This window comes from Peromyscus maniculatus, chromosome 2 (genome assembly GCF_049852395.1).
Source record: "Peromyscus maniculatus bairdii isolate BWxNUB_F1_BW_parent chromosome 2, HU_Pman_BW_mat_3.1, whole genome shotgun sequence".
In the NCBI taxonomy this organism is placed as follows: domain Eukaryota; kingdom Metazoa; phylum Chordata; class Mammalia; order Rodentia; family Cricetidae; genus Peromyscus; species Peromyscus maniculatus.
This window is the reverse complement of record NC_134853.1, coordinates 70,123,213-70,150,451: the sequence shown is the minus strand read 5'-3', so window position 1 is coordinate 70,150,451 and position 27,239 is coordinate 70,123,213. Positions and strand designations below refer to the sequence as shown.

Sequence of the window (27,239 nt, the reverse complement as noted above, 5' to 3'; positions counted from 1 at the left end):
AGAGCTAAGAACACTGCTTTTAATGGATGTGTGCTACAAAATGCAAAGATAGGTTTAGGTCATTTCAGAAATTGTCGGAACTTTTTTTTTTTTGTTGAGACAGGGTCTCACTGTCACCCCGACTGGCCTGGAGCTCTCTATCGAGAACAGGCTGGCTTCAAACACCACTAAACACAGATTATTTAACATTTTTTTTTTTTTATGAAACTCAAGTCAGCAACTCAAATAGCATTTTTTTTTTCATTTTTACAAATAGCAATTTTTTTAAATTTTTTTTTAAGATTTATTTATTTATTATGTATACAGAAGAGGGCGCCAGATCTCATTGCAGATGGTTGTGAGCCACCATGTGGTTGCTGGGAATTGAACTCAGGACCTCTGGAAGAGCAGTCGGTGCTCTTAACCTCTGAGCCATCTCTCCAGCCCCCAAATAGCAATTTTTAAATCAAACATTCTAATACAATATAGTCAAAAAATGTCTTAACTTGATTCTTCCATACCAAGGAATGATGGTAGGAAAATATTAGAAGCCTCTGTGTTCCACAGTGGAACCATTATATTTCTGTGAGAACAGAAAACTGTGTGTACAGCAGAAATTCCCCAATTCCTCACCAACCATCACAGCCAGCCAACGCCGCAGGTTCCCGTGGGTCCCTGAGACTCTGTCTTCCTTCCAGTTCCGGCTGTGATAAATACCTGCAGAGGCAGCTTAGAGAAGGCTGCTTCAGCTCACAGTTTGAGATGCTAGCCCACCATTGTTGGGAAGTCATCGCAGCGGGAGCCTGGGGAGGCAGCTGATCACATTGCATCCACAGTCGAGAAACAGAAAACAGTCGTGCAGTGGTGGTGCACACCTTTAATCCCAGCACTTAGGAGGCAGAGACAGGTGGATCTCTGTGAGTTCGAGACCAGCCTGGGATACAAAGTGAGTTCCAGGAAGGCTGTCCAGGGCTACAGAGAGAAACCATGTCTCAAAAATTAACTAACTAAATAAATAAAAATTTAAAAAGGGAAACAAGGAAGAGAAAAGGAAAGGAAGAAAAGAAACAAAGCAGTGGGTGTGTGCCTGCCACGCTCAGCCCACTTTCTCCTCTTTATACAACCCTCCTCCCCGCAGGTTCCCCTACCCAGGGAATGGTCCCACCACAATTGCAATAGATTCTCCCATCAATTAATGGAATCAAGCTAATCTCTCACAGGTGTGCTCAGAGGCCCATCTCCCGGGTACTCTAGATTTAGTCAGGTTGGCAATTAACACTAGTCATCACAGACACCCACCTCAGCCTGCTGCCTATTGTGGAGTATTTGCTTCCGCAGTTAACGGCTCACTTGGCTTCTGCTATTCTGGGAACCTGGCCAACCTTACTGGCATTCAAGAAGCCACCTCCATGGCAGAATCTCTAATTGTCATATATGGATGACAAAGGAGAGGCAAAAAAAAAAAAGTCTTTCCAAGGATACTTGTGCTCCCCTCAATAGTGTGTGTGTGTGTGTGTGTGTGTGTGTGTGTGTGTGTACATGCTTATGCACTTGTGTGTGTGCATGTTGGAGGTCAGAGGAAAATGTTGAGGGTCCTTCTCTATCACTTGTCTCATTCCTTTGAAGCAGGTATCTTCAAACCTAGAGCTTGCCTTTCTCAGGTAGGCTGTACAAACCTCAGCAAATCCTCCTGTCTCCCCTCCCTCCAGCACTGGGGTTGCAGACACACCCAAGACCAAGCCTGGCTAGTGTATGGGTGTTGAGATCTGAACTCAGGTCCTCATGATTAAGCAGCAAGTGCCCTTAACCACTGAGCCATCTCTCAGGCTCTGTGATTGACTGAGTTTCTCTCTCTCTCTCTCTCTCTCTCTCTCTCTCTCTCTCTCTCTCATTCATTCTTTCCTTCTATATTTTATTTCTTTATTTTTATTAATTCTTTGAGAATTTCACACAATGTATTTTGATCATATTTACCCCTTCCCACCCTCACCCCCAAATCTATATCTCCTTCCCTACACTCCCAATGCTGTGTCCTCTACTGTGAAGTATTTCTTTACATTGTGTAAATATATATTGCTGTGATTGGTTGAACAAACAAGCTGACTGGCCAATAGCTGAACAGGATAAGGTTGGGCGGGAGAGCCAAACTGGGAATGCTGGGAGGAAGAAGGGAGGAGTGGAAAAACACCAGAAAATGCAGATGAAGCAGGTAACAAGCCATGAGTCATATGACAAAGCATAGCCTAGAGTATGGGTTAATTTAAATGTAAGCGTTGGCTAGTAACAAGCCTGAGCTATCGACTGAGCATTTACAACTAATATTAAGTTTCAGAGTGACTATTTGGGAATGGCTGAAGGCACAGAAACTTTCACCTACAGTCTTCATTAAAAAAACAAAAACAGGGCTGGAGAGATGGCTCAGAGGTTCAAAGCACCGACTGGTCTTCCAGAGGTCCTGGGTTCCCAACCATCTGTAATGAGATCTGGCACCCTCTCCTGTATACATAATAAATAAATAAATAAATAAATAAATAAATAAATAAATAAATAAATAAATAAATCTTTAAAAAACAACAACAACAACAAGGGGCTGGAGAGATGGCTCAGCAGTGAAGAGCACTAGCTGTTCTTCCAGATGTCCTGAGTTCAATTTCCAGCAACCACATGGTGGCTCACAGCCATCTGTAATGAGATCTGGCGTCCTCTTCTGGCCTGCAGGCACACATGCAGACAGAATACCATATACACAATTAAATAAATCTTGAAAAAACAAAAGCAAAAAGAAAAAACTCCATCAAGTTCAGTTATACTCTTGGGTGTGTGGGCATCCATTGGCACATGGTCAACCTACCCAGGGCCTCTCACTTAAATAAAACTGACTCTCCCTCCCTCAATGGCTATCAATTGTCAATTGCTCCTCAGCTAAGAGTGGGACTTCATGTCAACCTCCGCTCTCCACCCTGGGATTTGGGCTTGAGCTTACCCAGGTGTTGTGCATGTTGTTTCAACTGCTATGAGTTTGGTGTGCAGCTGCCCTACTATGCCAACCGTCACCGCTGGCTCTTACGATCTTTTTGCCCCCTCTTCCCCAACCTTGCTTGAGCCCTGGAATGAGAGCGTGAGCTATAGATGTCCAATTTAGGGCTAAGCAGCCCAAATCTCTTGTTCTCTGTAACTTGATCAGCTGTGGGTTTTTGTGTTAACGGACATCTACTGAAGGAAGAAGTGTCCCTGGTGAGGGTTGAGAGCTGGCACTGATCTATAGACACAATGATAAGTCATCAGGAGCGGGTTGAGCAGAATTATTGTTGTGGCAGGTTTTCTCCAGGGACTATGGCCTGCCTAGCCACGTGTTCTGGTAACAGTACCGGATCTGGGTTTCATCTTGCAGAGTGGGCCTTAAATCCAATAAAATAAAAAGAAAGAAAAAAGGTTGGTTACATTCATGACATTCATCCACTACTGTAACAGGGGGCGTGTCTTCCAGGCTGGTCATTAATGTAGCTTGAATGACTCATGCTGAGTAAGGCAGACCACTGCTTTTCTCCTCTGGTAGCATGCATAGAATTAAAAAAAAAAAACAAAACTGAATGTTAAGAAAAAAGAAACAACCCAGTTTTAATGTGGGGCATGAAACTAAACAAAATGTTCTCCAAAGATGAGTACAAATGGCTGACAAAAAACAATTTAATGTTCAACATCCTTAGACACGAGTGAAACACGAAACTACTTTGAGAGTTTTGAGATTTCATCTTACCCCAGTTAGAATGACTAAAAATGGTCACAAATGCTGGTGTGGGTATGAGGAAGAGAAACACTTACTTCCTGTAGTGGGAGCTCAAACTGGTGCAGACACTATGGAAATCAGTGTGGTTCTTCAAGTATTTTTTTTTAATTGGTGTGAATAGTCATTATTCACAGTGATGTGTTTCATAAAGACATTTTCATTCAAGTATATCATGTATATTTACCATATTCTCCTCCTATATTCCCCTTTCTCCTCATCCCCTCCCTTTTCCCAAAGTCTAGCTTATACTTTTATGTTGTACATAAAATCATGTGCACACACACACACACACACACACACACACACACACACACACACGAGCCACCGATGAGAGAAAGTGTGTGTTATTTGTTCCTTAATGTGGGGCTCTCCAGTTCCATCTGTTTTCCTACAAATGGAATAATTTCATCCCTCTTTATGGCGAAATAAAGCCCCATTATGTTTATATACCACCTTTTTTTTTTTTTTTAAGATTTATTTATTATGTATACAGTGTTCTGTCTGCACGGATCCCTGCAGGCCAGAAGAGGGCACCAGATCTCATTACAGATGGTTGTGAGCCACCATGTGGTTGCTGGGAATTGAACTCAGGACCTTTAGGAAGAGCAAGCAGTGCTCTTAACCTCTGAGCCATCTCTCCATCCCCCCACCTTTTCTTGAACCATTTATCTGTTGTTGGGCACCTAGGCTGATGACTCCGTATCATCCGCTGGACTATTGACTAGTGCTGTAAGAAACACTGCAGGTGTCTCTGTAATATGCCGCCTTAGATTCACTTGGGTTGAGTCCTAGTAGTGGTGCATTCACAAGTGACTTTCTCAGTGTCACGGTGACAGGAATGTCCTCTGAGCCCACTGGGGGACTTAGTGCGTGGGCAGGCATGCAGGTTGTTTATGACAAATCTGCTCCAATATCCCCCTAAGCCTTTTTAATTGCTTCCTCTGCAACACACTAAGGAAGTGCTGGCACCCACATACTGCTACACAGAGGCCATTGCATCACGAGGTCCCGGCTGATAAGTAAACTGCATGCCATCTCCTGCTACATGAGCCCAACCCCAAGTCCAGAATCTTTGGTCAGGGCACCTGGATCAATAAATGTGACTCCATATTTCAGATTTTATACTTGCCCTGTTCACATGTCTGATGCCCGTTGAGACTCCGGAGGGTCATGGAGAGTAGGTTTCCAGGAGCAAAGCATCCTTGTCAGGCAACTGCCAAGCCTTACTGCAAGGTCCTCAGTAAAAACACACCAGGCGGGGCTGGAGAGACGGCTCGGAGGTTCAGAGCACTGACTGCTCTTCCAGAGGTCCTGAGTTCAATTCCCAGCAACCACATGGTGGCTCACAACCATCTGTAACGAGATCTGGTGCCCTCTTCTGGCCTGCAGTCATACATGCTGTATACATAATAAATAAATAAATCTTTAAAAAAAAAAATACCAGGCAAGCTTTCTCTAGCAAGGGAGGCTTCTGCTTCTTCGGAGTCCACACTGATATTGTTGTACCTGTTTCGAGAAACCCCCAGAGACCACCAAGGAGCCGGTTTCCAATGCAAGCACATTAGGGTCCTTTTATTGTCAGGTTTGAACCTGGGCTACCACCAGGCAGATGGAGGGAAATGCAGCAGCTGTGGCGGGCCCAGGGGTAGAGAGTTTTTATAGGGAAATACCGCAAGCCAGGACCTGCATGCTTTGACAAGTTGGGATTGGGTAGAAGAAATATGGGGCAAGATGATTTTATTGGTCTAGATTTTCAGGGTTATTGGGTTGGACTTTTTGGTGGGGAACCACAACTTGCTGAGCAGGATTATCTGGGCTGCTCAGCAAGATTATCTAGATATCTTCAAGGGCCATAAACCACAGACAGGATGTCTGCAGGAGCGTACTGCCCTGTATCTGTTCCAGTTGTCATGGCACATTCCTGAGGTCTTTTCTGGAACTGAGTACAGTCTAAGATGGTGGCCCTCCCCTAAGATGGAGTCTGTATTGCCTTCACAATATCCCTGTTTCAAGTCTCAGGAGCTCACCATTTCGAAACCAATATCCTGACTTTGACACAGGACATTGGCAAGGCTGTGGATTCAGCCTAAGTTGTGATTACGCAACCCACACAATCCAACTGCATCAGTCATGTTCAGCAATTCTGGCCCTGCAGCTAAGAAATACATTTCTTACTTGCTATCTTCATAAATAATTTAAGTGATTACTGGGGCTTATTTTTAGTGAGACCCTCTGCCCGTCTGACCGTGACCCATCTTTGAGGGCTGTTTCTTGGGACCACTTCCTGTACTGGTTAATGTCCGTATCTGATAAAAGAAAGAATTTAATGGAAGAAATCGTTAGCTAGGTAAGTCAAAGGCAGCGCGTGCAGGAAGCCGCTGTCACCCTCAGGGCTAGAACAAAGGAATCATTTCAACTTAGAATCCCAGAGGAGGAGACCCTTGGTGCTGAACCCCACACCTTTGCAGGGTCCTGCTGCTCTGCTGATCCGAGTGTCCCTGACCTTGCAGACACTGTGAGGCTGGGGTAGTCTGCTCTGACTGGAGCTGGACTCCAGTCTCCCATCCATACAGGAAGAGCCTGTGGATCTCTGCTCAGCTCTCGGCTCTGGCAGTCGCTTTGTGCCAAGCCCTGGTCCTGCTCTGCATTGGTACAGTACAGAGTCAGTCAAAGGTCTAAGAATTCTGGGGTTCCCTCTGCAGCTCCTCCTTGTTCATGTCCCTGCTCTCCCAAGGCCCTGTTGTCCCAACTCTGAACTCTGACCTCTTCCCCTTCTGTCCAGCCAGACCTCTTGGACCTGCTCGGCCTGCCTCTCTGCACTGTGGCCTGGAACAGATGCCCAGAGAGAAAACTGTGTGCCTCCTCGCCCTGATGCAGCCCTGGCCAGGCCTGTCTCATTGTTTTCTCCAACTTTCCAGCAGGAAGAAGAATCCCCGTGGTTCTTTTGTCAGCTGCTCAGCATCTGGATGCCCATCTTTGCAGAAGTCTGTGTCTTGTGCTCACTGAATACATCACCCAAGCCAATCATGTTTCTTACCCCCCCACACACACATCATTCATGAGACTTCCCTCTGAAAGCCGCCTCTTCCTCTGCTCTGGAGTGGTCCACTAGGGGTCTGAAAACACAGAGAGGCCTTCCTGGATCAACCTGGGCTATTCATGAAAGGCCTCCCTTGGCTTGAGCCCCCCTGGGACAGGGATACCTGCTATTCATCTCTGGGCCTATGGGATGAATGAATCCGTGTGCCTGCATCCACTTTGGGCCATTAATTGGTCTCCCCTTGTGTTTGTACCCAGGCCCTGAGTGTAGCAGAAAGTCACATCCATTCTTGCTGTTTAATCACTACCCAGGTGCCTGGGACCTCACCACCTGCCCCAGTTCCCTTCCCTATCTGGAGAATTCACACACACACACACACACACACACACACACACACCGCCATTTATCATAATCCTATGCGTGCCCTCCCCCCCACCCCCACACCCTCACACCCCCCGCCTGTGGCCCACGGTGTTAGTTGGCCCCTTGAGAAGCATACTGAGAGATATAACTAACTGTGCTGGACTGTGGACTTGGGGCAATTTTAAAAAGAGACAGAGCTGAGCATCTTCAAAGCCTGGTATGTTTTCTCTACCCAGACACACTCAGACTTTGATGCCTCAGGCTCAGGGCTGGAAAATGAATCCTTTTCTTTAGTTCTCAGGGTCATTATGCATACATAATGCTTTCCCTACCATTTAAAAGGAATGTAGATCGTATGTAAATGCACCTCTGTGGAACTGTATATCCCAATCTGCATTAAGCACACATGAATTTCACAGTGACATCATCCAGTGCCTGCTCCCTCAGCGTCTGCATAAAAAGCAGACAAATTCAGTTCTGTACACATTTGCCACGTCCGTCTCCTCCTGGTCTCAGAGCCAGGCTTTGGACCTTGGGAATGATGGTTCAGTGTGAAGCACTTTCAGATCACCTCTTCCGACTTCTAATGCCTTGATTCCTTCCGTGATGCTCACCAAGGTTCACCTTGAACTCGTCCACTGATGGCACCCACTCATTCTGGAGCAGACTGCAGTCTGCTTGGACAACGATGAGCCATTAGAGAGCATGGAGTTACGGGAAGGTTGTCCCTGAAAGGCAGTGAACAGTTTATCGCTTTTGTTTCCAAACTGTGCTTGGTTGCATGAACATTGTGTTTCCTCCAGAGCATTAAACACACTCCTCCCTCCCTCCCTCCATCCCCCCCCCCTTTCAGCAGTTGCCACATTCACGTGCACATATGACATTACATAGATGTGTATTTTATAACGACTGGCTCACCAAGCAACACATAAACATCTTTGCATTTCCATGAGCCTACCTCTTGCTCATTTTCAGGGTCTGCTTAGTTCTCTGTTGTCAGATGGACCCTAATGTACTTAATCCTGGCCTGCCCATGGGCAATTAGCTTGTTTCCAGTTTTCAACTCTAGGGTGAAACCTTAAGATGGAGCAATTATTTTCTTAGGAAAGAGTCACAGATGGGATTAGGGAGTCAGGAGGTGTGAATGGGTTAAAAGGCCATGCCGGGTAAAGCTAGCAGTCTCTGGGGTGAATGGAATGTGCTCCATGTGCTGAGAGCTTTCCCAGCATTCTCCTCGTCACCGTTTTCCCCAAGGCACCTGACTGTCTCTGCTCTATGTGCCCACTGTAAGGTAAGAGCTGGAGTGACCCGGCCATAGGGTTCTGCTCTGCTCACCACATAAAGCGGCCTCCACAGGGGCTTCTTTTGGGGATAAGGACCTCCCCCAGAAGACTGCAAACTGGGCAGAACTGGGCTAAGAAAGGAAAACAGATGCAACTCATGAAATCTTCAGCAGCTCGTCCCAGGCACCGAGAGGCTTTCTTCATCTCTAGAAGTAAGACAACAATATATGAAAGAGCGAACTCAAGGGTAGTAGGTGCCGGCTCCTGGGCTCTTGGGGAGTCTGGTTGGTAAGTTCTTCTCTTCCTTGAGGGTATCCCCCTAGCCACATATCAACGTCCAGCGACAGGGCCCCTTTTTTTCTGGGATGAGGTGCTCAGAGCCAGGCTGGGCGCCTGCATGTATAACTGCCGCAGGAACCTGTCTTTTTAACATGCTTTACCCCGCTAGGTCATAGGCGCGCCGACACTTGTTCTGTGGGACCCCATCCCAACATTCTTAGTCGTCAGCCGTAAGGTGCACGGCTGTATGTAGCATTAAAAAACACCCGTGAGACACACAGCTTTTTCACCTCTGCTCCCGTTGTTTGCAGAGAGACTGGGTTTCAATGATGATAAAAGGTGGGAAACCTGAAATTCTGTAGGCAGAAAAACCCAAGTGCGAAGTCGTGCGTACAGTCAGTGGGTGTTTTCCCATGAGGGGACTGGGCTATGTGCTCACCCAGGGTAGTACAGGCAGAGAAAATTCCTGAAAACATACCCAAGAATCTGATAGCAAGAGCAGCCTCTGGGAGCAGGGCTGAGGAACTGGGATTCCAGCTGAGAGGGAAATCTAGCCATCCATTTGTAAAAATCTGACCTCTTAAACTAGAAATTCCTTTTACCAAACAAAACTGGAAAGAGGGCAAAATAAAATAGGGCATCCTGGTGGGAGGATTGAGAGTCATAACATTTAAGACTGGTGGACAAGTTGTCGTTTGGACCGGGATGCTCCCCCACATCATCACCCCCATCCCCACAGCTCAATCGGAGGTGGCAGAGCTGTTCTGGAGACTTCCCTGCAGTTAGGCGCGCCCGCAGGGCCGCGCGGCATCGGTCCCGGGCCGAGGGGCGCCCCGCGGTGCAGGCCGGGCCAATCAGCGGGCGCGGGGCGGGCGCGGTGGCTTTGCACGCGCCGAGCGCTGAGCGGAGCAGAGGCGCTGCTGCCGTCCGTCCGGGAGCCTGCCATGCCGCGTTTGCCGCTGTTACTTCTGCTGCTGCCGTCACTGGCCGCGGGCCTCGGGCTCCGCGACGCGGGCAGACGACACCCGGAGTGCAGCCCGTGTCGGCTGGATCGCTGCCCCGTGCCCTCGCCCTGCCCAGCGCCCTGGATCGCCGCGCGCGACGAGTGCGGCTGCTGCGCGCGCTGCCTGGGCGCAGAGGGCGCGACCTGCGGGGGACGGGTGGGCGCACGCTGTGGCCCCGGTCTGGTGTGCGCGAGTCGCGCCGCGGGGACGGCGCCCGAGGGCACCGGGCTCTGCGTGTGCGCGCAGCGCGGCACGGTCTGCGGCTCCGACGGCCGCTCCTACTCCAGCATCTGCGCGCTACGTCTGCGCGCCCGGCACGCACCCCGCATGCACCCTGGCCACCTACACAAGGCACGCGATGGCCCCTGCGAGTTCGGTGAGTGGGACCCGAAAGGCCCAGGCAGATGGAAAAAGCGGGAACCCAATGCTCTAAGGTGTGGGACAAAGAATTTTATTGTACAGAAGTGGACGACACCACCTGGGCCTCAGTCTCCCCTGCAGGGACAGTATTTAGCATCTTAATTTCTTGTTGGGGAGACTGGGGCGAAATCTACACCCTGCCTGCCCTAGAGCAAACAGGGATGTGGATGTTAGGAACCTGCTGTTGCCGTTATTTGAAAATGGGGATTGGAGTGGTTCCCGCGCCAAGTGGATTGTTTGAATAGAGAGGAAGGGAAGGTGAGGATTCCCAGAGAGCAGAAGTCCCACATGGGATTGAAGAGTCACCAAGACAGAGCACCAGGATACTGGGCATCCAGCGAGACCCAGACTAACTAAGGTCCTCAGGGAACTTCCATCCTTGGCCCATGAGACCTTTGGAAACTTGAGCTCTGAAAAGAGGCTGACCCAGTCTGAAGTGCACGTAATTTGAAGTGTCCTGCTTTAAGGAAATGAATAGAAAACTCTTAGTTGCCAGGGTCTTCAAAGCTTAGCATCCCACTGCCCACCCACTGATGCCCTAACTGATCACTGTCCTGGGTAATTTTTTTTAAAACTCAAACGTCAGTGTCTATGGATGTCGAGAAAAGCTGGCCTGCTTTGCCTGTGTGTGGGTTTGACATGGCCAGGAGCTTTCAGCGAACAACCCATCTAGTCTGTCTGGATGGTAAGTGTGGTAAGTATGATGGTTGGCCAGTCCCTGGGATGCTGCCATGCGTCCTGTGCTTCAGGCTTCTCAAGATTTCTGGCCTGAGCTGGGAGATGAAGTCTACACCAAATGCCCAAGTTAGAGCTTCCGGAAAGACACCTGGTGGCTCTTTTTCCAGGCCTTAAATAGTTCTTGGTATTGTTTTTCTCCTCTCCCTCCAAATATTCCATGGAAATGTGCTCAAACCCAGGATTCTGGTGGATTGTTGGCAATGGGGCAGGAAGCCCGCTATACGGGGAAACAATAAGGGGCTGATGAAGTGGGCCCTTTTCTGGGTTACACAGAAAAGTCACCATGGCTCTTTCCTAGTTCAGGCTCCAATGGAGGACAGTGCTGGCTGGGGGGGGGGGTGTTGGGCGAGGGGGGGTGCTCCTGGGTAGCTCCTGGCTCCCCCAGTGACATTAAGCGCGGTTGTTTTCCTGTTCAGCCCCAGCAGCCCCAGGGGGGCATGGTTGATGCCCCTCTCTGCGTGGAATGCTTGTGTCTGCCCGCGCCACCGACACCGTCCCGTCTTTCCTTCTGGTAGTTCTGTCACTGTCTTTACAATCTGCCTCCTCAGCAGTTGGTTCACAGGCAGCTCCCTTTGTCTGAGACAGGTAGCACTAATGGCACACACACAGGACACAGAAAAAATGCTGACCAGGCCACCCAAAGCTTCTCAGTGCTGATGGGCTCGGGGAGTTTTTCCCTGGGGTGGCATTCTGTTCCTGGGAGAAAGACCCCTTCAAGGCATGTGGCTCAAAGCTGTTGTTATGCAGGGGAGACTCAGACCCAGAGAAAGCAGGGGACATGTCCAAGATGTCCACGAAAGGCTGCCACCTCCCAGGTCCCAACCCCTTGTCCAGCACTCTTTCAGGAGTGGACTTGATAATATTAAGTCAGGCAGATGGTGGTTGCTATGGTTACCAGCGTACAGACAGATGGCAGATGGAAAACCCACACCCCTAATTCACTGAAAATTACCAAATGACAAGTAAATGTGCCAGCCCCTCGGCTCTGATCTATGGGCTCTGAGCCCCGCCCTGGGCTCCAGCCAGGAGAATAAAGAGGTCCTCCGAGCCAAAGGGAGCAATTCAGAAGCCAATTTCCAGGCCCTCATTAGTGGCACTCCTGAGCTCAGCTGGCCTCTCCACCAGGGTTTGTGTCACCCACCTGAGACCTGGTGTTCGCTACCTGTCACCTCTGTCTTCACAAGCTTGTGTGGTCCTCGCCCTTATATCTCAGGGAGCATAGGGAGCTGTTTCCCGACTCTGGCTACACCTCGTTCTGGGCTGCCCTGAAGCCATCTTTAATTCAAAAGACACAGCGGGAGCACTTTTAACAAAGCCCCAGGGGACCCCGTTTGAAGGGAAACAGACAGTTTTACTTCAGTATTGGTGACAGTCACTCCTCAGCTCTCCCCAGACTCCTCCAGCACCCAGGAACCTCCGCTTTAATGGGATGAGGATTCATACATATATTGATTAGCTCCTTCCCAGTGGAGACCAGTGATGCCTCCATGGGACTGTGGTGGCAAACAGTATTTGGGTCTAGATGCTGCCCTTCCCAGAAGCCTTTGCTCAGAATTGCCCACTGCCTAGTACTGAGAGCGTCCTTTGAGCCTTGTACGTGGAAGACCTATGTGTTACTATTTTATTGTTAAACATTGCTTTCGCATGCATTGTTGTCCTGGATTTTTGCAGTCACTGGAAGGAGGGGAGAGGTCTTACCTACCCCCTTAATGCAGTGCTTCTCAAACTTCCTAATGCTGAGACCTTAACCCAGCTCCTCAGGTTGTGGTGACCCCACCCATAAAATTATTTTCATTGCTACTTCATAACTGTAATTTTGCTACTGTTATGACTTGTAATGTAAATATCTGTGTTTTCTGATGGTCTCAGGTGGCCCCCTGGGAAAGGGTCATTCGGTCTCCAAGGGGTCTCCACAGACAGGTTGGGAACCACCGCCTTAATAAAAGGGAACGTTGAGGCACACCAGAGGGGGTTTCTTGAAGCTGCATGGCTGGCTCCAGCTGAGACAGGGCCCCAGGTCCATTTGCCTGGTTCTTGACAGATCCCTGCCCTCCGGCTCCAGCCTTTGAGCAACTTCTCTGAGAGGTTGAGCTCCTGAATCTTAGAAAATTCACCTTGGTTGGAATTCCTGCTCCATTTAGAGAAGCCCGAGGTACGTGTTACCAGGTAACAGAAGAGGCAGTGAATGCCACTCTGTGAGAGGGACAAAGAAAGGGGCCTCGTGTTCCAAAGCCTTTCATGAATGCCGAGGGAGGGGATTTGAGTCGCAGGCTGCAGGCAGTGGGATTAAGCTGGGGCTCCTTCCACATCCAACCGTGATTATAAGCATAAATTATCAAGCCTGTTCGGCACGTTGATCATTAAATTCTTTGCTTGTGTGTGTCTTAATACAAGCAGATAGGGTCCTGGGGGACGACTTTGGCTATTCTTGCTTTCCATGGCGCCATTAACTTAAATCTCTGAGGCATGTAGGACGATCTTTCATTCAGCCACCAAGGACCCATTTAATGGAAGGGGTAGGGAGACAGATCACCACACGCAGTAATAATAACACAGGTCCTTTGATCTGTGCAGATCCACACAGCTGACACAGACACCATCATTATGTTCCTGCATGCCAGAGGGTGTGGGGCAGTGTTCTCTTCCCGAGCAGACAATGGTTCACAGCCCGCCTAAGCAGCGGCAGGCAGCCCCTGGACTCCCAGGCAGCGGAGTCTCCCCGGTACTGTTTTGCCTATCCAGTGGTGCCTACGTCCTCTGACCACACACAGCTGAGTGACTGTGACCTCCTGTCTAGTCCTGGAATGGATGGAGCCCTGCCATCCTGGATTTCCTGGGCTGCTGTGGGTGTGAGAAGAAAGCAAGTACTGAGCAGGGAAGACTTAGAAAGATGGAACTGATCCATTTAGAAGACTGGACCTGCCAGGAGCCGCCAGCCCGCCTGAAAAGTCACTTTATTCTGGTCAAAGGTAGATGGGAAGGAAAACCCTGCTCCTCCCAGGATGGTGGCGGCCCTGACAACACTGAGGTGAGAAGCTGTGTCCTGGGCTCTTTGGAGATCACTGCCATCCATCTCCAGCCTTCAGGGCATTGAACCACTGCAGGATCTCTGAGCTCTGGAGATCCTGAGGGTGGAGGGTCATGGCCTCTGGTGTCACCAGATAGGACCTGTCACCAGAGGTCAGCAGAGGGCTGCAAACACAGCACAATAGAAAGGTCTGTCCTGGTTCACATGAGCTGCTGGGTCCCTGGGTCCCTCCGGGATCTTCAACTGTTCCTCACTTCCGCCTGTGGAGGGCAGGCAGTGGGCATGTCATGGCTTAAATATGAAGTGTTCCGGGAAGATTTGTGTATTAAAGGTTTAGTCTCCAGCTCTGGCACTATTGGGGGTGGTGGAGTCTTTGGGAGGTGGGGCCCAACTAGAGGAAGTAAGTGGGCATCCGTGCCTTAGGGGAAGTCTTGTCCCAAGAACCATCTCTATTCCCAGCTCTGCTTCCTGGCAGCCATTGGGTGAACAGCTTTCTTCCATTCTGCCCTTCCACTATAATGTCTCTGTCTTGCCACAGACCTAATAGGAACAGCGCCAGCCAGCCGTGGACTGACTCAGGTCCCAAGGTGGATGGGCACCTGTGTCCATTCTGAAGAAGCCTCAGCTGAGACTGAAGCATGATGCTGGACACACAGCCTAGACAGAACTTGAAGTGGGTGTCCTTAAGCCCTGCCCACCGTGTGGTAGTCACTGAGCACCTGCTGTCACACTTGAGTAGTTGTGAGGACCAGAGATGTCCTGCGGGTGTTATGGGGAGTCACTCGTGGGCATCGCAGGGAGGTGATATGTGGAATGTTTCCTCCCTGTGCAGAAGAGAGCTCAAATAACTGGCCTGAGACTGTCACTTCGGAATGATCAACTGGCAAGGTTGGCCTGAGGCTGGCTTCTGAGAGCCTGGACTTGAGGAAAGGAAACCATTCCCAGAACTGAGGGGCATGGCTCCCTGCCTGAACGGCGGAGGGCGGTCCATATTGATGTTTCATCGCCGTGAATAAATACCGCAGTGACCATGACAGAATGGCTTTCTGTTGACTCCAGGTTCTGGGGGTTCCGGTCCAGAATCCGTAGCCGCATTTCTCTTTTAGCCCCTGGCCAGAACAGCCCAGCCCAGCAGGAGTGTGTGGTGGAGCACACTGCTCACCTCCCAAGCCAGGAAGCCAAAGAGAGAAGGCACCAGAACCCTACAGTCCCCTCTGAAATAGCACCTCTAGTGACCTAAAGACCTCTTGCCGGGCTCCGCTTCCTGAATGGGCAGTTACACTACCACCCCTACCCCATAACACTCTGAGAACTCAGCCTCCAGCACATAAGCTTTGGGGGTCACTTCTCCACCCATCTAGGGATCTGAGACTTTGGTTCATAATTCAATCCCTGTGCCATCAGCCCCCACTAAAACCTGGTGCCAAGCCCCTCGTGGGCTTCCCGACTACACAGCACTTCACGGTAGTGTCTCAATCCACAGCTGTCCCCTGTGTGGTTCCCCTGGTAGCTGGCACCTGGATCCCCTACCTGACTTTCCTCTCTGTATCCTTGACTTGACATGGGTTGTGACTATGTAACTACACCCTGTAACCTGTGAGGCCTCCCGGCAAACCACTGTGCCTGGGAACCCTCGACACAGTCTCTAAAGAGATGCTCTCTTCTCCTAGGACGGAGCCCACCCAAATAACAGTTGTCTCCGTTTCAAAAATAGTGTGGAATGGTATGGAACCGTGGCGGGAATTTGAGTTCCTGTTCCTCCAGGCCCTTCACCTTTCTAAGCCTTAGTTCCCTGGCTGTAAAATGGGAGCTAAAACACCCACCTTCCAGGGCTGGTGTGAGGAGGCAGAAGAGTCCTCTGGGGGAAAGGCAAGATGGAGTGAGGCTTGAGCTCCACAACCAGAAAGAGGAATCCCCCCTCCCACCATTGAGGTTGGGCTAACCCTGGCCAGCTCCCCCTGCTGGCGTGCGTTAAGATTGCTGGAAAGGAGGGCGTTAACAGCTGTAGGCAGCCAGCAGGCAGACAGCGCCTTAGCTGTGGCATCCTTGCTATTACCGTGATTGTTATTGACTGTGCAGAGCGGTTATGGCCAAGAACACAAATTTAACGCCAGATACATTGAAATTAAAAGAAGATGACTGACAACAGGCAGCCTGAGGAAATCTTTCAAGGTCACAGAACTGCTCGGCTTCCAACGGTGACTTCCCAGCCGTATGCGTCAGTCCAACATGGATCTGTGCACCAGAATGAGCTGAATGCAGCATGCAAATTTATAGACAAATAAATGTATTGGGAAATGTTGCTTTAACGCTGAGAGCAGGGGCCTCTTTTGTAAAAGAAATGGTGTTTCCTGCCATGAAAGCGGTGGCAAGGGCAGCCTTCCCTAGACAGGCCTTCTTAATTGTAGTTATTGAAAGAGAGGGAGCGGGAGACTCTCGAGGAGCGCACAGAGGAAATGTGATTTACTGGTTTATTCATTTAGCCCTGAAAGGGAGTGATGAAGTCTCATTTAAAATTTATGACTTTACTTGAAGGAAAGTGAAACACGTTGACGGAGCGTCCCTCTGGGACCTATTGATGGCCCTGGAATCAGGGGCGGTATGACGGTCCCACAGCAGTTTGGGGACAGGCTTGTGGGTGGATAGGCTTCAGCTGGACTCGCCTGTGTGGCTGTGAGGAGGTGCCGGCTGGAGGATGGGAATAAATTAGCCCCTCTTTGTTGTTGCAGATGGGGCTTCCGTCAGACAACCCCTGTGTGGGTCTGTGGCTGCAGGGCGTGTTGGAAGTTGGGGGGGGCTCTCTTCACCGGAGCACTGGCTGCACTCTTGGGTGTGGGTTTGGACATCTCTTTAGAGAGCAGTCACGTGGGCAGATCTGAACGCATGGCTGATTGGAAGGGGTAGGTGGCCTGGCGTGGGCCCAGGCAGTCTGTACTCACCGGAGAGCCATTTCACCAAGGGCTCCAGCCCCGGCAACATCAGGAAAGAAGCCGCTCCTGGGAGGACGAGATTGCTCACAGAGCCCTCCAGGGGCCCAGCTCTGCAGTGAGCCCTCCATTCCTGGGGGTGTGCAAATGCTCCGGCACTGGCTGGACAAGATCTGCCCTCCCTGTGTCTGGGGGGGCCATACAGGTCTCCTTTCTGTGCTGGCTCAGCAGTTAAGAGCAAGGGCTGGTCTTCCAGAGGACCCGGGTTTGATTCCCAGCACCCACAGGGCGGCCCACACCATCTGGGATTCCTGTCTGTGGTCTTCCACCGCTGCATCCTTCACCACGGTCAGCCTTGCCCCTCTCCCTTTGTTCTGCCGTTTTATTGCAGCCAGATCCCAGCGGGCGTAGGCTCTCCCATACCATTCGCTTTGCTGGCTCCTGAACGGTGGTGTTTCTCTTTTATGTGCCATGTTCTCTTCATCTAGTGGTCTGTCTGCCACATCTGCCCGACCCTTGCTTACATGTCAGGCTACCGCAGCAATGGCTTTCTCCTTTCATGGCTGGTTCACTCTACAGCCCGGGGAAGCAGGGGGGTCTCCTCAAGTCACCAGAGAAGAGGCAAGAGCTGATCGCCTTCCCTTGGCCAGGCCTCCACCTTGCCAGACTTCATGGCTGGACTTGCTGTCTGGTACGGGTGAGACTAGGTAGAGACCCCTGGCCCCCGAGGCCAGCTGTGATGCAGCTGGTCAGATATGAACAGAGCCCTGTTTAGGACTTGATTGTGTAGCTAGGCCTGCAGGATTGGTAGTCAATCCTCCTGTGGAGTTGGGGGAAGAGTAGGAGCACTAAGTCCTGAGCACAGGGAAGGCCGGGGCGTCGAGGAACCTCTGGATGAGACCTGATGCCGGCCGAACAGACCCCCAGTGTGTTAAGAAGCGCCGTGCGAAGGGTGAGTTAAGGGTCTAACCTGTGCTGCAGGCCCTCGGGTCCTCTTAAAGAAACAAATCCCCAAGTCCCTCTTCACTGAAACCCCTGTACACGGAGGCAGAAAAGCGTCTCTGCCCTTGGAAACTTGACACCACCCTTCAGGGTTCTCAGGACCTGAGAAATCCCTAGGTAACCCTGAGTACAGAGTCTACGCATCAAACATTGGTAATAAATCATAGAGAAATACCCTGTAAACAGTTCTTTAGTGTATGTATGATTTCTACCATTCACGGACGGTACGAGCAGTGTTGCGCCCTAATGCAGTGGTGTGCTTGTTTATCTTCACATAAAGAATTCAATCTTGGGGCCTGGAGAGATGGCTCGGGGGTTAAGAGCACTGACTGCTCTTCCAGAGGTCCTGAGTTCAATGCCCAGCACCCGCATGGCAGCTCACAATTCTATGTAACTCCAGTTCCAGGGGATGTGACACCCTCTTCTGGCCTCTGCAGGCACTGGGCACACACATGGTACGCAGACATACGTGTAGACAAAACAAACATACGCAGAAAGTTAAACTTTTTTAAAATTCTTTTTAAAAAAGAATGAAATCTTCTCTGACATCCATACTGCCCGATGTAGAGTATCTTCAACACTTTCCAAAGTTGATGGGTATTTTTTTTATTGTACCTCTTCATATAAATAATACGTAGAACAAAATGGCAGAAGAGGGCTGGGGATGTGCCTCAGTTGGAGTGCTTGCTTAGTGTGCATAAAGCGCTGAATTTAACCCCCAGCACCACAGGCCAGCTGATGGCACACAGCTGTAATCCCAGCACTCAGGACTTGGAGGCAGGAGAATCGCAAGTTTGAAGTTTTCCTTGGCTATGTAGAAAGTTTGAGGTCAGCCTGGGCTAAGGAGGCCCAATCTTTAAAAAAAAGAAAAAAAAAGAAAAAAAGGCTTTGTTTTCTGTTGGTCATGTTTCTGTAAGAGCAGAGAGCATGCACGGTAAAAATAAAACAAAGAATTCCTACAAACCACCGCAGCTCATCACACACGGCTGTCTAGAATCTGAACTGAAGCGTTTGGGGCGTGAGTCCTCCATGGGTCCAGCAGTGTTGTTAGGGGTGTGTCCGGCAGTGTTGTTAGGGGTGTGTCCAGCAGTGTTGTTAGGGGTGTGTCGGGCAGGGTTGTTAGGGGGTGTGTCCGGCAGTGTTATTAGGGGTGTGTCCAGCAGTGTTGTTAGGGGGTGTGTCCCACAGTGTTGTTAGGGGCGTATCCGGCAGTGTTGTTAGGGGGCGTGTCCGGCAGTGTTGTTAGGGGGTGTGTCCGGCAGTGTTGTTAGGGGGCGTGTCCGGCAGTGTTGTTAGGGGTGTGTCCGGCAGTGTTGTTAGGGGTGTGTCCGGCAGTGTTGTTAGGGGTGTGTCCGGCAGTGTTGTTAGGGGGTGTGGCGCAATGGATGGCATTTATGGTGCAGAGCTCCTGTGCTCTGAAGTCAAAACTGCCATGAAGTTACGTGATACAACATGTGTGAGCACTACCAGAGCACCTCAGATTCATCCCTCTTTGAGTTAGAATTAAATTTTGGCCATCATGTGTTCAGAAAACTTTGACTGTCACCAGATTTTCGGGTCCCCACCCCCCACAGGCACTTATATGAGCCACAGTTAGAGTAAGAGTCTAGGAGGCAGCCAGGGGCTATGGAGCTGGTAGCTGGGGTGTTGGGGTACTCAGGGAGAGAGGGTGTTGAGACCCGAGCTCCACCACTGACCGCCGGACATCTGGACATCACTTTCCCCCTTTGGTTCTGGTTTTCTGGTGGTAAAAACAAAGATAGACTTGCAGATCCCCGGCCTAGGAGTACACTTCCTCAGAGGACCCACTACTCCCTCCTCGAGGGCTTCCTGCAGGCCCTCGGAGGTCAGGGTTGGGCTCCTGCCAGGTAAAGGATGGTTCCTTTGTCTTCTCCTAGCTCCTGTGGTCCTCATGCCACCTCGAGATGTTCACAATGTCACCGGGGCTCAAGTGTTCCTTTCTTGTGAGGTGAAGGCTGTGCCCACACCGGTCATCACCTGGAAGAAGGTAATTTTCTCCAAGCATTTACACGTTTGCCTGTGTGCGTGTGCACCTGTTGTGAATGTGGGAGACCGGGGGTGGTGTGTTTGTATGTGGGCCAGAGGATTAGACAAAGATCCTCCAGCCCCGCGCCTCAAAGCTGCCACCCTAGAGCTCTCTCCAAAGGAGGAGTTGTATTCCTTCCCATACCATTTGTTCATTTGGTCCCTTGGGTGCCTTAGAAAGCTCTGCTAGCCACGTACTAAGAAGCTGCTGGGTGGGTCCTTAGACCCTGCTCTGTTGTGGCACGGAGCTGTAAACAGACTGGTGACCGAGACTCAATCATGTCCTGAACACTGAGGGCCAATTCTGAGACCGGCAAAGGTCACAAATTTAGTTGACCCCCTTGCCCTGCCAGCCCTCATAAGGACTGTGAAATCCACAGCTCTTCCCATCCTCCTCCACCCTTTGGCGAAGTTGGCAACCTCGCTGTCCAGCAGGTGGCGCTGTCCGAATAGACACAGACTTCATAGACACAGATTTAAAAGACGGCTGAGTTATTTGCATAAGAATGACAGGCATTTGGATTTCTGCCTTGGAGTCCCAGGGAGGATGCAGGTGGCCAGGGGCCTGAGGGGGGTCAGCCAGGCTCAGAATTATTTTTCTAAACTGTGCGTGCTTTCTCTGCCTCATATAGGTCGTGGGTTCTCCTGAGGGCACTGAGGAGTTGGAGGAATTGCCCGGAGACCATGTCAACATTGCTGTCCAGGTGCGTGGGGGCCCTTCTGACCATGAGACCACATCCTGGATTTTGGTGAGTGTTTCAGATTATTGGATATTATCAACAAACCACCCTTTGTCTTCCCATGACATGTTATACTTTTAAAACTGTTCCCTATTCTTTTCTTTTGGCTTGGCTGGTGATCGAACCCAGGACCTCACTTCAAATTTATATTTTGAAGGCTGATGGCAAATTTTCAGTTTGAAGGCTCAGTGGGCAAAGGTGCTTGACCTGAGTTCAATCCCCAGGACCCACATGGAGGATGGAGAGAACTGATTTCTGCAAGCTGTCCTCTGGTCTCCATATACATGTGTATATACACAAAATAAGTAAATAAATGTAATTTTTAAACATTTAAAACTTTGAGACAAGGTCTCACTAAGTTGCCCAGGCTAACCTCAAATTCTTTAACCTGTTGCTCCAGCCCACAAAATAACTGATGTGTACCACCAGCTCCAGCCTGTCCCTGTCTGTCCCACTGGACCCTCTGGAGTAGGCGGGGGCAGGTTAGATAGCTCCCAAGAGTGTAAGTATCTTAGTTAGGGTTTTTTTGTTTGTTTGTTTTTGGTTTTTGGTTTTTTTTTTTTTTTTTTTTTGGTTTTTCGAGACAGGGTTTCTCTGTGTAGCTTTGCGCCTTTCCTGGAACTCACTTGGTAGCCCAGGCTGGCCTCGAACTCACAGAGATCTGCCTGTTCTGCCTCCTGAGTGCTGGGATTAAAGGTGTGCGCCACCACCGCCCGGCCGAGTGTAAGTATCTTAGTTAGGGTTTTTATTGCTGTGAAGAGACACCATGACCGTGACAACTCTCATAAATGAAAACCTTTAATTGGGGTGGCTCACTTTAGAGTTCAGAGGTTTCATCCATTATCATCATGATGCTGGAGTGTGGCAGCGTGCAGGCTGACATGGTGCTGGAGAAGCAGCTGAGAGTCCTACATCTTGCAGGAAACAGGAATTCGACTGAGACACTGGGTGGTGTCCTGAGCATAGGAAACCTCAAAGCCTGCCCCCACAGTGACACACTTAATCCAGCAAGGCCATAACCCACTCCAACAAAGCCACACCTCCGAATAGTGCCACTCCCTCTGAGATGATGGGGGCCAGTTACATTCAAACCACCACAATAAGTGGTCTGCTGCAGTGGCCCTAAAAGACATCCCGGTGCCCAGCTGTGGATAGGCTGCCCTATGTGGCAAGGGGGGGTTAAGGCTTTAAGATGAGATTGCCTAGGGAGACTTGCAGGTAAGTCACGTGCTGTTAGGGTCACAAGAAACTTAGGACTACCCAGGTCGGTCTAATTTAAAGGTGAGTCTGTATGAGGAGGAAGGAGGCAGAAAGGACGGCAGGATGAGAAAGGTGCTCCCACCATAACTGAACTGAAGGCAGAGGACAGAGCCATACGGTGCTGGTGACCCTGGGAGGCTGGCAAGGCAAGAAAACACATTGTCCCCTCGAGGTGTAGGGATGCTGGACATACCCTGATTTGAGCCTGCTGGACCCATTTTGAAGGTCGATAAGTTGGTGTTGTATTAAGCTGCTGAAGTTGGAACTATTTGTGACAGAAACCACAAGAAACTAATGCCCCTGCCTAAGGCCACGGGTAGAGAGGGAGCTGGAGCATTGGGGTTCTCCTGCAGGGCACCCTTAACAGGACTCAGAACATTTTTGCTAAGGTAAGGGAATGCCACTTGTTTGAACAGGAGCTAAGGGTGAGGCTGGTCAGTCACTGTTGCTGTCTTAGCCTTGGTTTCTTGTGACCTAACAGCCTGTGGCATAGCTGTGAGTCTCCTGTAAAATGAGACCAGTAACCCTCACCCTCTCCCCATGCTGTGTGGCAAAACTTTCCTGGGGAGATGTCTCTGTCTGTCTGTCTGTCTGTCTGTCTGTCTGTCTGTCTCTCTCTCTCTCTCTCACGCACGTACACACGCACGCACGCACGCACGCATGCACACACACACACACACACACACACACACACACACACCCCTACACACCCAAGACAAGGATTCTCCTGACAGACTACAGTATGGATACCATCAAAGTCCAATTTGGTGAGCCAATGAGTTTTATTAGGATCACTTACAGGAGCAGAAATGACTGGAAGACAGCTGCATCCCCAAAGCCCACCCCAGCATGGGTGACAGCTCACAAAGCTGGGAACCTGGAGTACGTTGTGCAGCCCACAGGCAGCTCCACAGGTTGGAGAGTGTCCTTTCCCGGTGCCTCAGTTGGCCTAAACCTCTTCCAGGAAGCTGAGCTGGTTTCTGCTTCTTCCAGGCAGCTGGTCTGGTCTCAGTCTTGAAGCTCAGCTTCCTTCTGTCTCAGGGGGACACTCAGTTTTTATTGCTTACTCTGGCAGGGAGGGGCCTAGTGAATTTACTCAGTTTCAGGGACTTCCTGAAGTTCTTTTGAATTGTTCACCTTCCTGCTTAAGGAGCTTCCCAGAAGGATGGAATGTTTCTCCTGATTGGTGTGAGTTAATGATACTGTGTCCCTGACTGCCCCACAGCCTGTAGTGATTTGCAGTGGTCAGGGGCTGTTAGTACAGGATAAGCCAGAGAGATGAAAGTGTATATGGATGTGGTGGTAAACTCCAGCATGGTCTCGGGGGGGGGGGGGGGGGGGAATGTCTCTTGCGGGCAGCAAGAATATATCATAGAGATTCAGCTGTGTATTAAAGCTGAACTTTGACCAGTCAAGGGTTTGTCAAAAGGCAAAGCAATTTATTGTGAATATTTGGTGTTACCCAGCCTTTAATATTCCAGCTGTCTTCTGCTATGAAATCCTTGCGTGCCCAGACCTATTGGTAAACAGTTCAGCTCCCCAGACCTGCTGAACTACTAAGTTACTAACTGCCCTGCTGAGCTTAGGAGACAGGCTGGGGGGAGACATGCATAGCTTTGTTTCCTGTGCTAATGAAGCTCAGACCATCCCCTGGCCTTGAGGAGGCCTAGTGGGTCTCCAGAGCACTTTGGCTGAGAACAAAAGAGGTTTTTACCTATTAAGGTGAGAGATAAAAACAACATTCCTGAGGAGGCAGGGAACCACATGTCCAGGGAAAGAAAGGATAGGCATTTTTTTTTGTAGAGAAGACAGAACAGCATGGCGAGAGAGAAGAGAGGATGACAGAGGTTCCATGGAGGGTAAACAGATCTCCAGTAGAGTTTTCTGAGTGCCAGGAGTAGAGAGTAGCAGAGATGGAGAAAGAGGATACAGAGGACGAAGATGAGGCTGAAAGCATAGGAGTTAGTCGTTAGCAGGACTGTGAACTAGGGAGCTGGACGGAACTGCAGTTATGGAGACAGGATTTCATCCCAGAGAAATAAAATAGATGGATATAGGGCTTATTATGTCTAGAGTTGTTCCTGCCTTGAATGCCTGGTGGAGCTATAGCTGAAATGATAGAATTTTGTCTTAGAGGAGTAAGTTATGTGAACAGACATAAGAGCATAGTACATAGATTTTTTCCCCCTGATATCCCACGCCAGACATAGCAAAGCCCCCCTGGACCCTGGAGAATCGATAGATGTCTGCCTCACTTCCACCAGCTCTGGGTGATCAAATCAAGCATATTCTGTCTTTTTTGTGTGTGAGAAAAGTTGTGGATAAGGTCTCTTGGTGGTATCTTGTAAAGGCTGCCCCGTAAAGAACACTTTGCAGTCTTCTCTGCTGGGTAGATATTTGTCCTTAAGATTTATGCCCTTTTCTTCAAAATCAGCCCTTGTCACCTTTTACTGAAAGGGCCAGGAAGCTCGCAGTAAAGACTGAGACGACAGAGAAACCACTAAAACAAGAAGAGCCACAGCGGGGAGCAGGCCCTTAGCATCCCTAAGAAGGCAGTGTCGCTGTGTGCCCGTCTCCATGGCAAGAAAAGAAACCAGGTGGCCTGTCAGATTCTGAAAAGCAACAACCATGCAGCTCTGTGGGTGTGAACTGGGCACAGGCTGGGGTGTGGCTCAGTTGGTGGAGTCCTCGTTAGCACGCAGGAAGCCCAGTGTTGGCTTGCCAGCGCCATAGAAACCCTGCGTGGTCGCACAGACCTCTCATCCTAGCACTTGGAAAGTGAAAACCAGAAGATCAGGAGTTCAGGATCATCCTCAGCGACATAGTGAGTTTGAGAGCCTGCCTGAAAAGAAGGAACGCTGAAGAAGGTTGTCGGTTTTGAGTGTGATGCGTGCCGTGTGCAGTCGTATAAACTTGTCTGTTGTGTTTCTAGATCAACCCTCTGAGGAAGGAAGATGAGGGGGTGTACCACTGTCACGCGGCCAATGCCATCGGAGAGGCTCAGTCCCACAGCACCGTGACGGTCCTGGATCTGAGCAGATACAAAAGCCTCCGCTCCCCAGTTCCCGCCGACCTCCTGTGAGGAACATGGTACACATCCCAAGTCATTGCTGTCTCCCTCCCTGTGGCATAAGAGACGTGACTGTGACTCTGTCCCACTGATTTCCTAATCAAAACCAGGTTGAGCAGCGGTCCCGGTGCGGGTCATGTCCGTTCTTATGACAGACAGGAGGAGAAGGAACCGAGTGCGTAGTCTCACTCAAGTTTCCGCTCAAAAGTGATGTCACATTCGCTGATGAATCGTTGGCATAACAAGTCACACAACTGTGCTAGGTGGATGGAATAGGACACACACACACACACACACACACACACACACACACACACACACACACACACACACACACACACACCACTCACCAGAGCCAGAAGGCAGCATGATCCTCTCACAGGTATCCGAGTTGCCATCATGACCAGCAAGGTCTGACAGAGCGGGAAGAATTAGAAATAAGTGTAATTGACTTTCTTTTATTTTTAAAATTTTTTATGTGTATGAGTATTTGCCTGCATGCCTAACACCTGTGGAGACCACAAGAGGGCATTGGATTCCCTGGAACTGAAGTTACAGATGGTTGTGAGCTGCCATGTGGGTGCTGGGAACCGAACCCAGGTCCTCTGCAAGAGCAGCCAGTGCTCATAGCTGCGGAGCCATCTGTGATAGACATTCTTAAAAGCAGAAGGATTTGCTGTGGTTCTAAACGTTTGATCCTTCTGACTGCTTTTGTTGGACTGCCTTCCATCAGTTCTGTAGAGAATATACAGAGAGGGCTGGAGAGATGGCCCAGAGCTTTAGAGCACTGGCTGTTCTTCCAGAGGTCATGAGTTCAATTCCCAGCACCCACATGGTGGCTCACAGCCATCTGTAGTGAGAGCTGGCGCCCTCCTCGCGCCTGCAGGGATACATGCAGACAGAACACTGCAAACATAATTAAAAGACACTGGATACATGATAAATCAATACATTTTAAAAAGAGAGAGAATGTACAGAGAAATGACAGACATCAGCACAGTCCAGGGAGTGCAATGGGCACAAGGCAGGAGAGTCCACACTGGGGAGGGTGAAGGGAAGGAGTCACTGAGGAAGTGGCCCTGGGGGTGAAGGTCTCTGTAGGTCATCAGCGGTCCTAGGCATAGAGAGAAAAACATGAACGTGTGAAACCATAGGACTTTAGCAAAGCTGGGCGATCAGATCTTATAAGTTGTCTTCCCAATACTCAAGTTTTTTATTATGCATGATATACATGATTATATGTATTGTTTTATATTCTTTATAATAATGTGGTTCACATCCACGTCTTGAGCGCCCTCTACAGCATGTACTATTGGCCAGCTCTTGGTTGTGGGCCTCCTGGAATGAAATACTTACTACCTCCATACAGCCATATTGGGACTCTTTTTTTTTTTTTTTTTTTTTTTTTCCGAGACAGGGTTTCTCTGTGTAGCTTTGCGCCTTTCCTGGAACTCACTTGGTAGCCCAGGCTGGCCTCGAACTCACAGAGATCCGCCTGCCTCTGCCTCCCGAGTGCTAGGATTAAAGGCGTGTGCCACCACCGCCCGGCTCATATTGGGACTCTTTAGGGCTTGAGAAGGCCTTTCCTATAAGCTGGAGTCTGCTTCCTTGGAATATCTGGCCTTTGGTCTTGAATATTCCCACGGCCCCAGGACTGTGCCCACCCCCCATCAGCCCTGGCTTCATCCCTCACTGAGGAGGGATTTGGACCCCAGCAGCACATCCTCCACCTGGAATTTAACACACAGGTCGTTACAGCAGAGCAAACTTCTGCCTCTAATGTCTCCCCCTTTCCTTCGCAGGCTTCTGGAGACACTGGTCACAATATGATGGCATCATCAAGGAGAGGATCATTTCACTCTGTGAAAATCTGGGGAAACTGCCTGTAGATGACTGCTTTTTGTATGTTTTTTTAAAAAAAGGAATGCAAACTAGATTCTTACGCAGATGTAGTTTTTAGCAGGGCAGACCTTGGGGAGACAGACATGCATGCATCTTTTTTATATTTTTGGAATGAATCGTTCTGGAACAATTCTTTTTTAACTCTGCTGCCCCAGGACGGGTCGCACACTGTGCGTTTGTAATTCTAAAGGGCTCAAAACAAGGCACATGCCGACTGACTTATGACTTGGTGTCTATGACTTTGGGTGCTCTGTGACTGGGTGTCATGAAGGGAGGGGGGTCCCTCTGCCCCTCTCCTTAGGCGACTGGGATGGGTGTTTTCCCGCCTCTGGGCCATGGTTTCCATCTGTGACCTTAGCCTTTGGACCCAA

At 49.9% G+C, this 27,239-nt stretch overlaps 1 protein-coding gene across 1 annotated transcript; it reads left to right on the top strand.

The window, feature by feature from the left end:
- Positions 1-9,625: 9,625 nt before the first annotated feature.
- On the top strand, positions 9,626-27,086 carry Igfbpl1 (insulin like growth factor binding protein like 1). Its single transcript, XM_042271103.2, has 5 exons — positions 9,626-10,111; positions 19,749-19,858; positions 20,529-20,645; positions 24,829-24,986; positions 26,769-27,086. Exons 1-4 carry the CDS (start codon positions 9,676-9,678, stop codon positions 24,976-24,978), a joined length of 813 nt encoding a protein of 270 aa, XP_042127037.2. The 5' UTR covers positions 9,626-9,675; the 3' UTR covers positions 24,979-24,986; positions 26,769-27,086.
- Positions 27,087-27,239: the final 153 nt, after the last annotated feature.

Excerpts from the sequence above, each read along its gene's own strand:
- Igfbpl1 (XM_042271103.2), top strand. The coding sequence starts at position 9,676 with ATGCCGCGTTTGCCGCTGTTACTTCTGCTGCTGCCGTCACTGGCCGCG. Across the intron at positions 10,112-19,748 it reads CGATGGCCCCTGCGAGTTCG|CTCCTGTGGTCCTCATGCCA; the intron begins GTGAGTGGGACC and ends GTCTTCTCCTAG. Across the intron at positions 19,859-20,528 it reads CGGTCATCACCTGGAAGAAG|GTCGTGGGTTCTCCTGAGGG; the intron begins GTAATTTTCTCC and ends TGCCTCATATAG.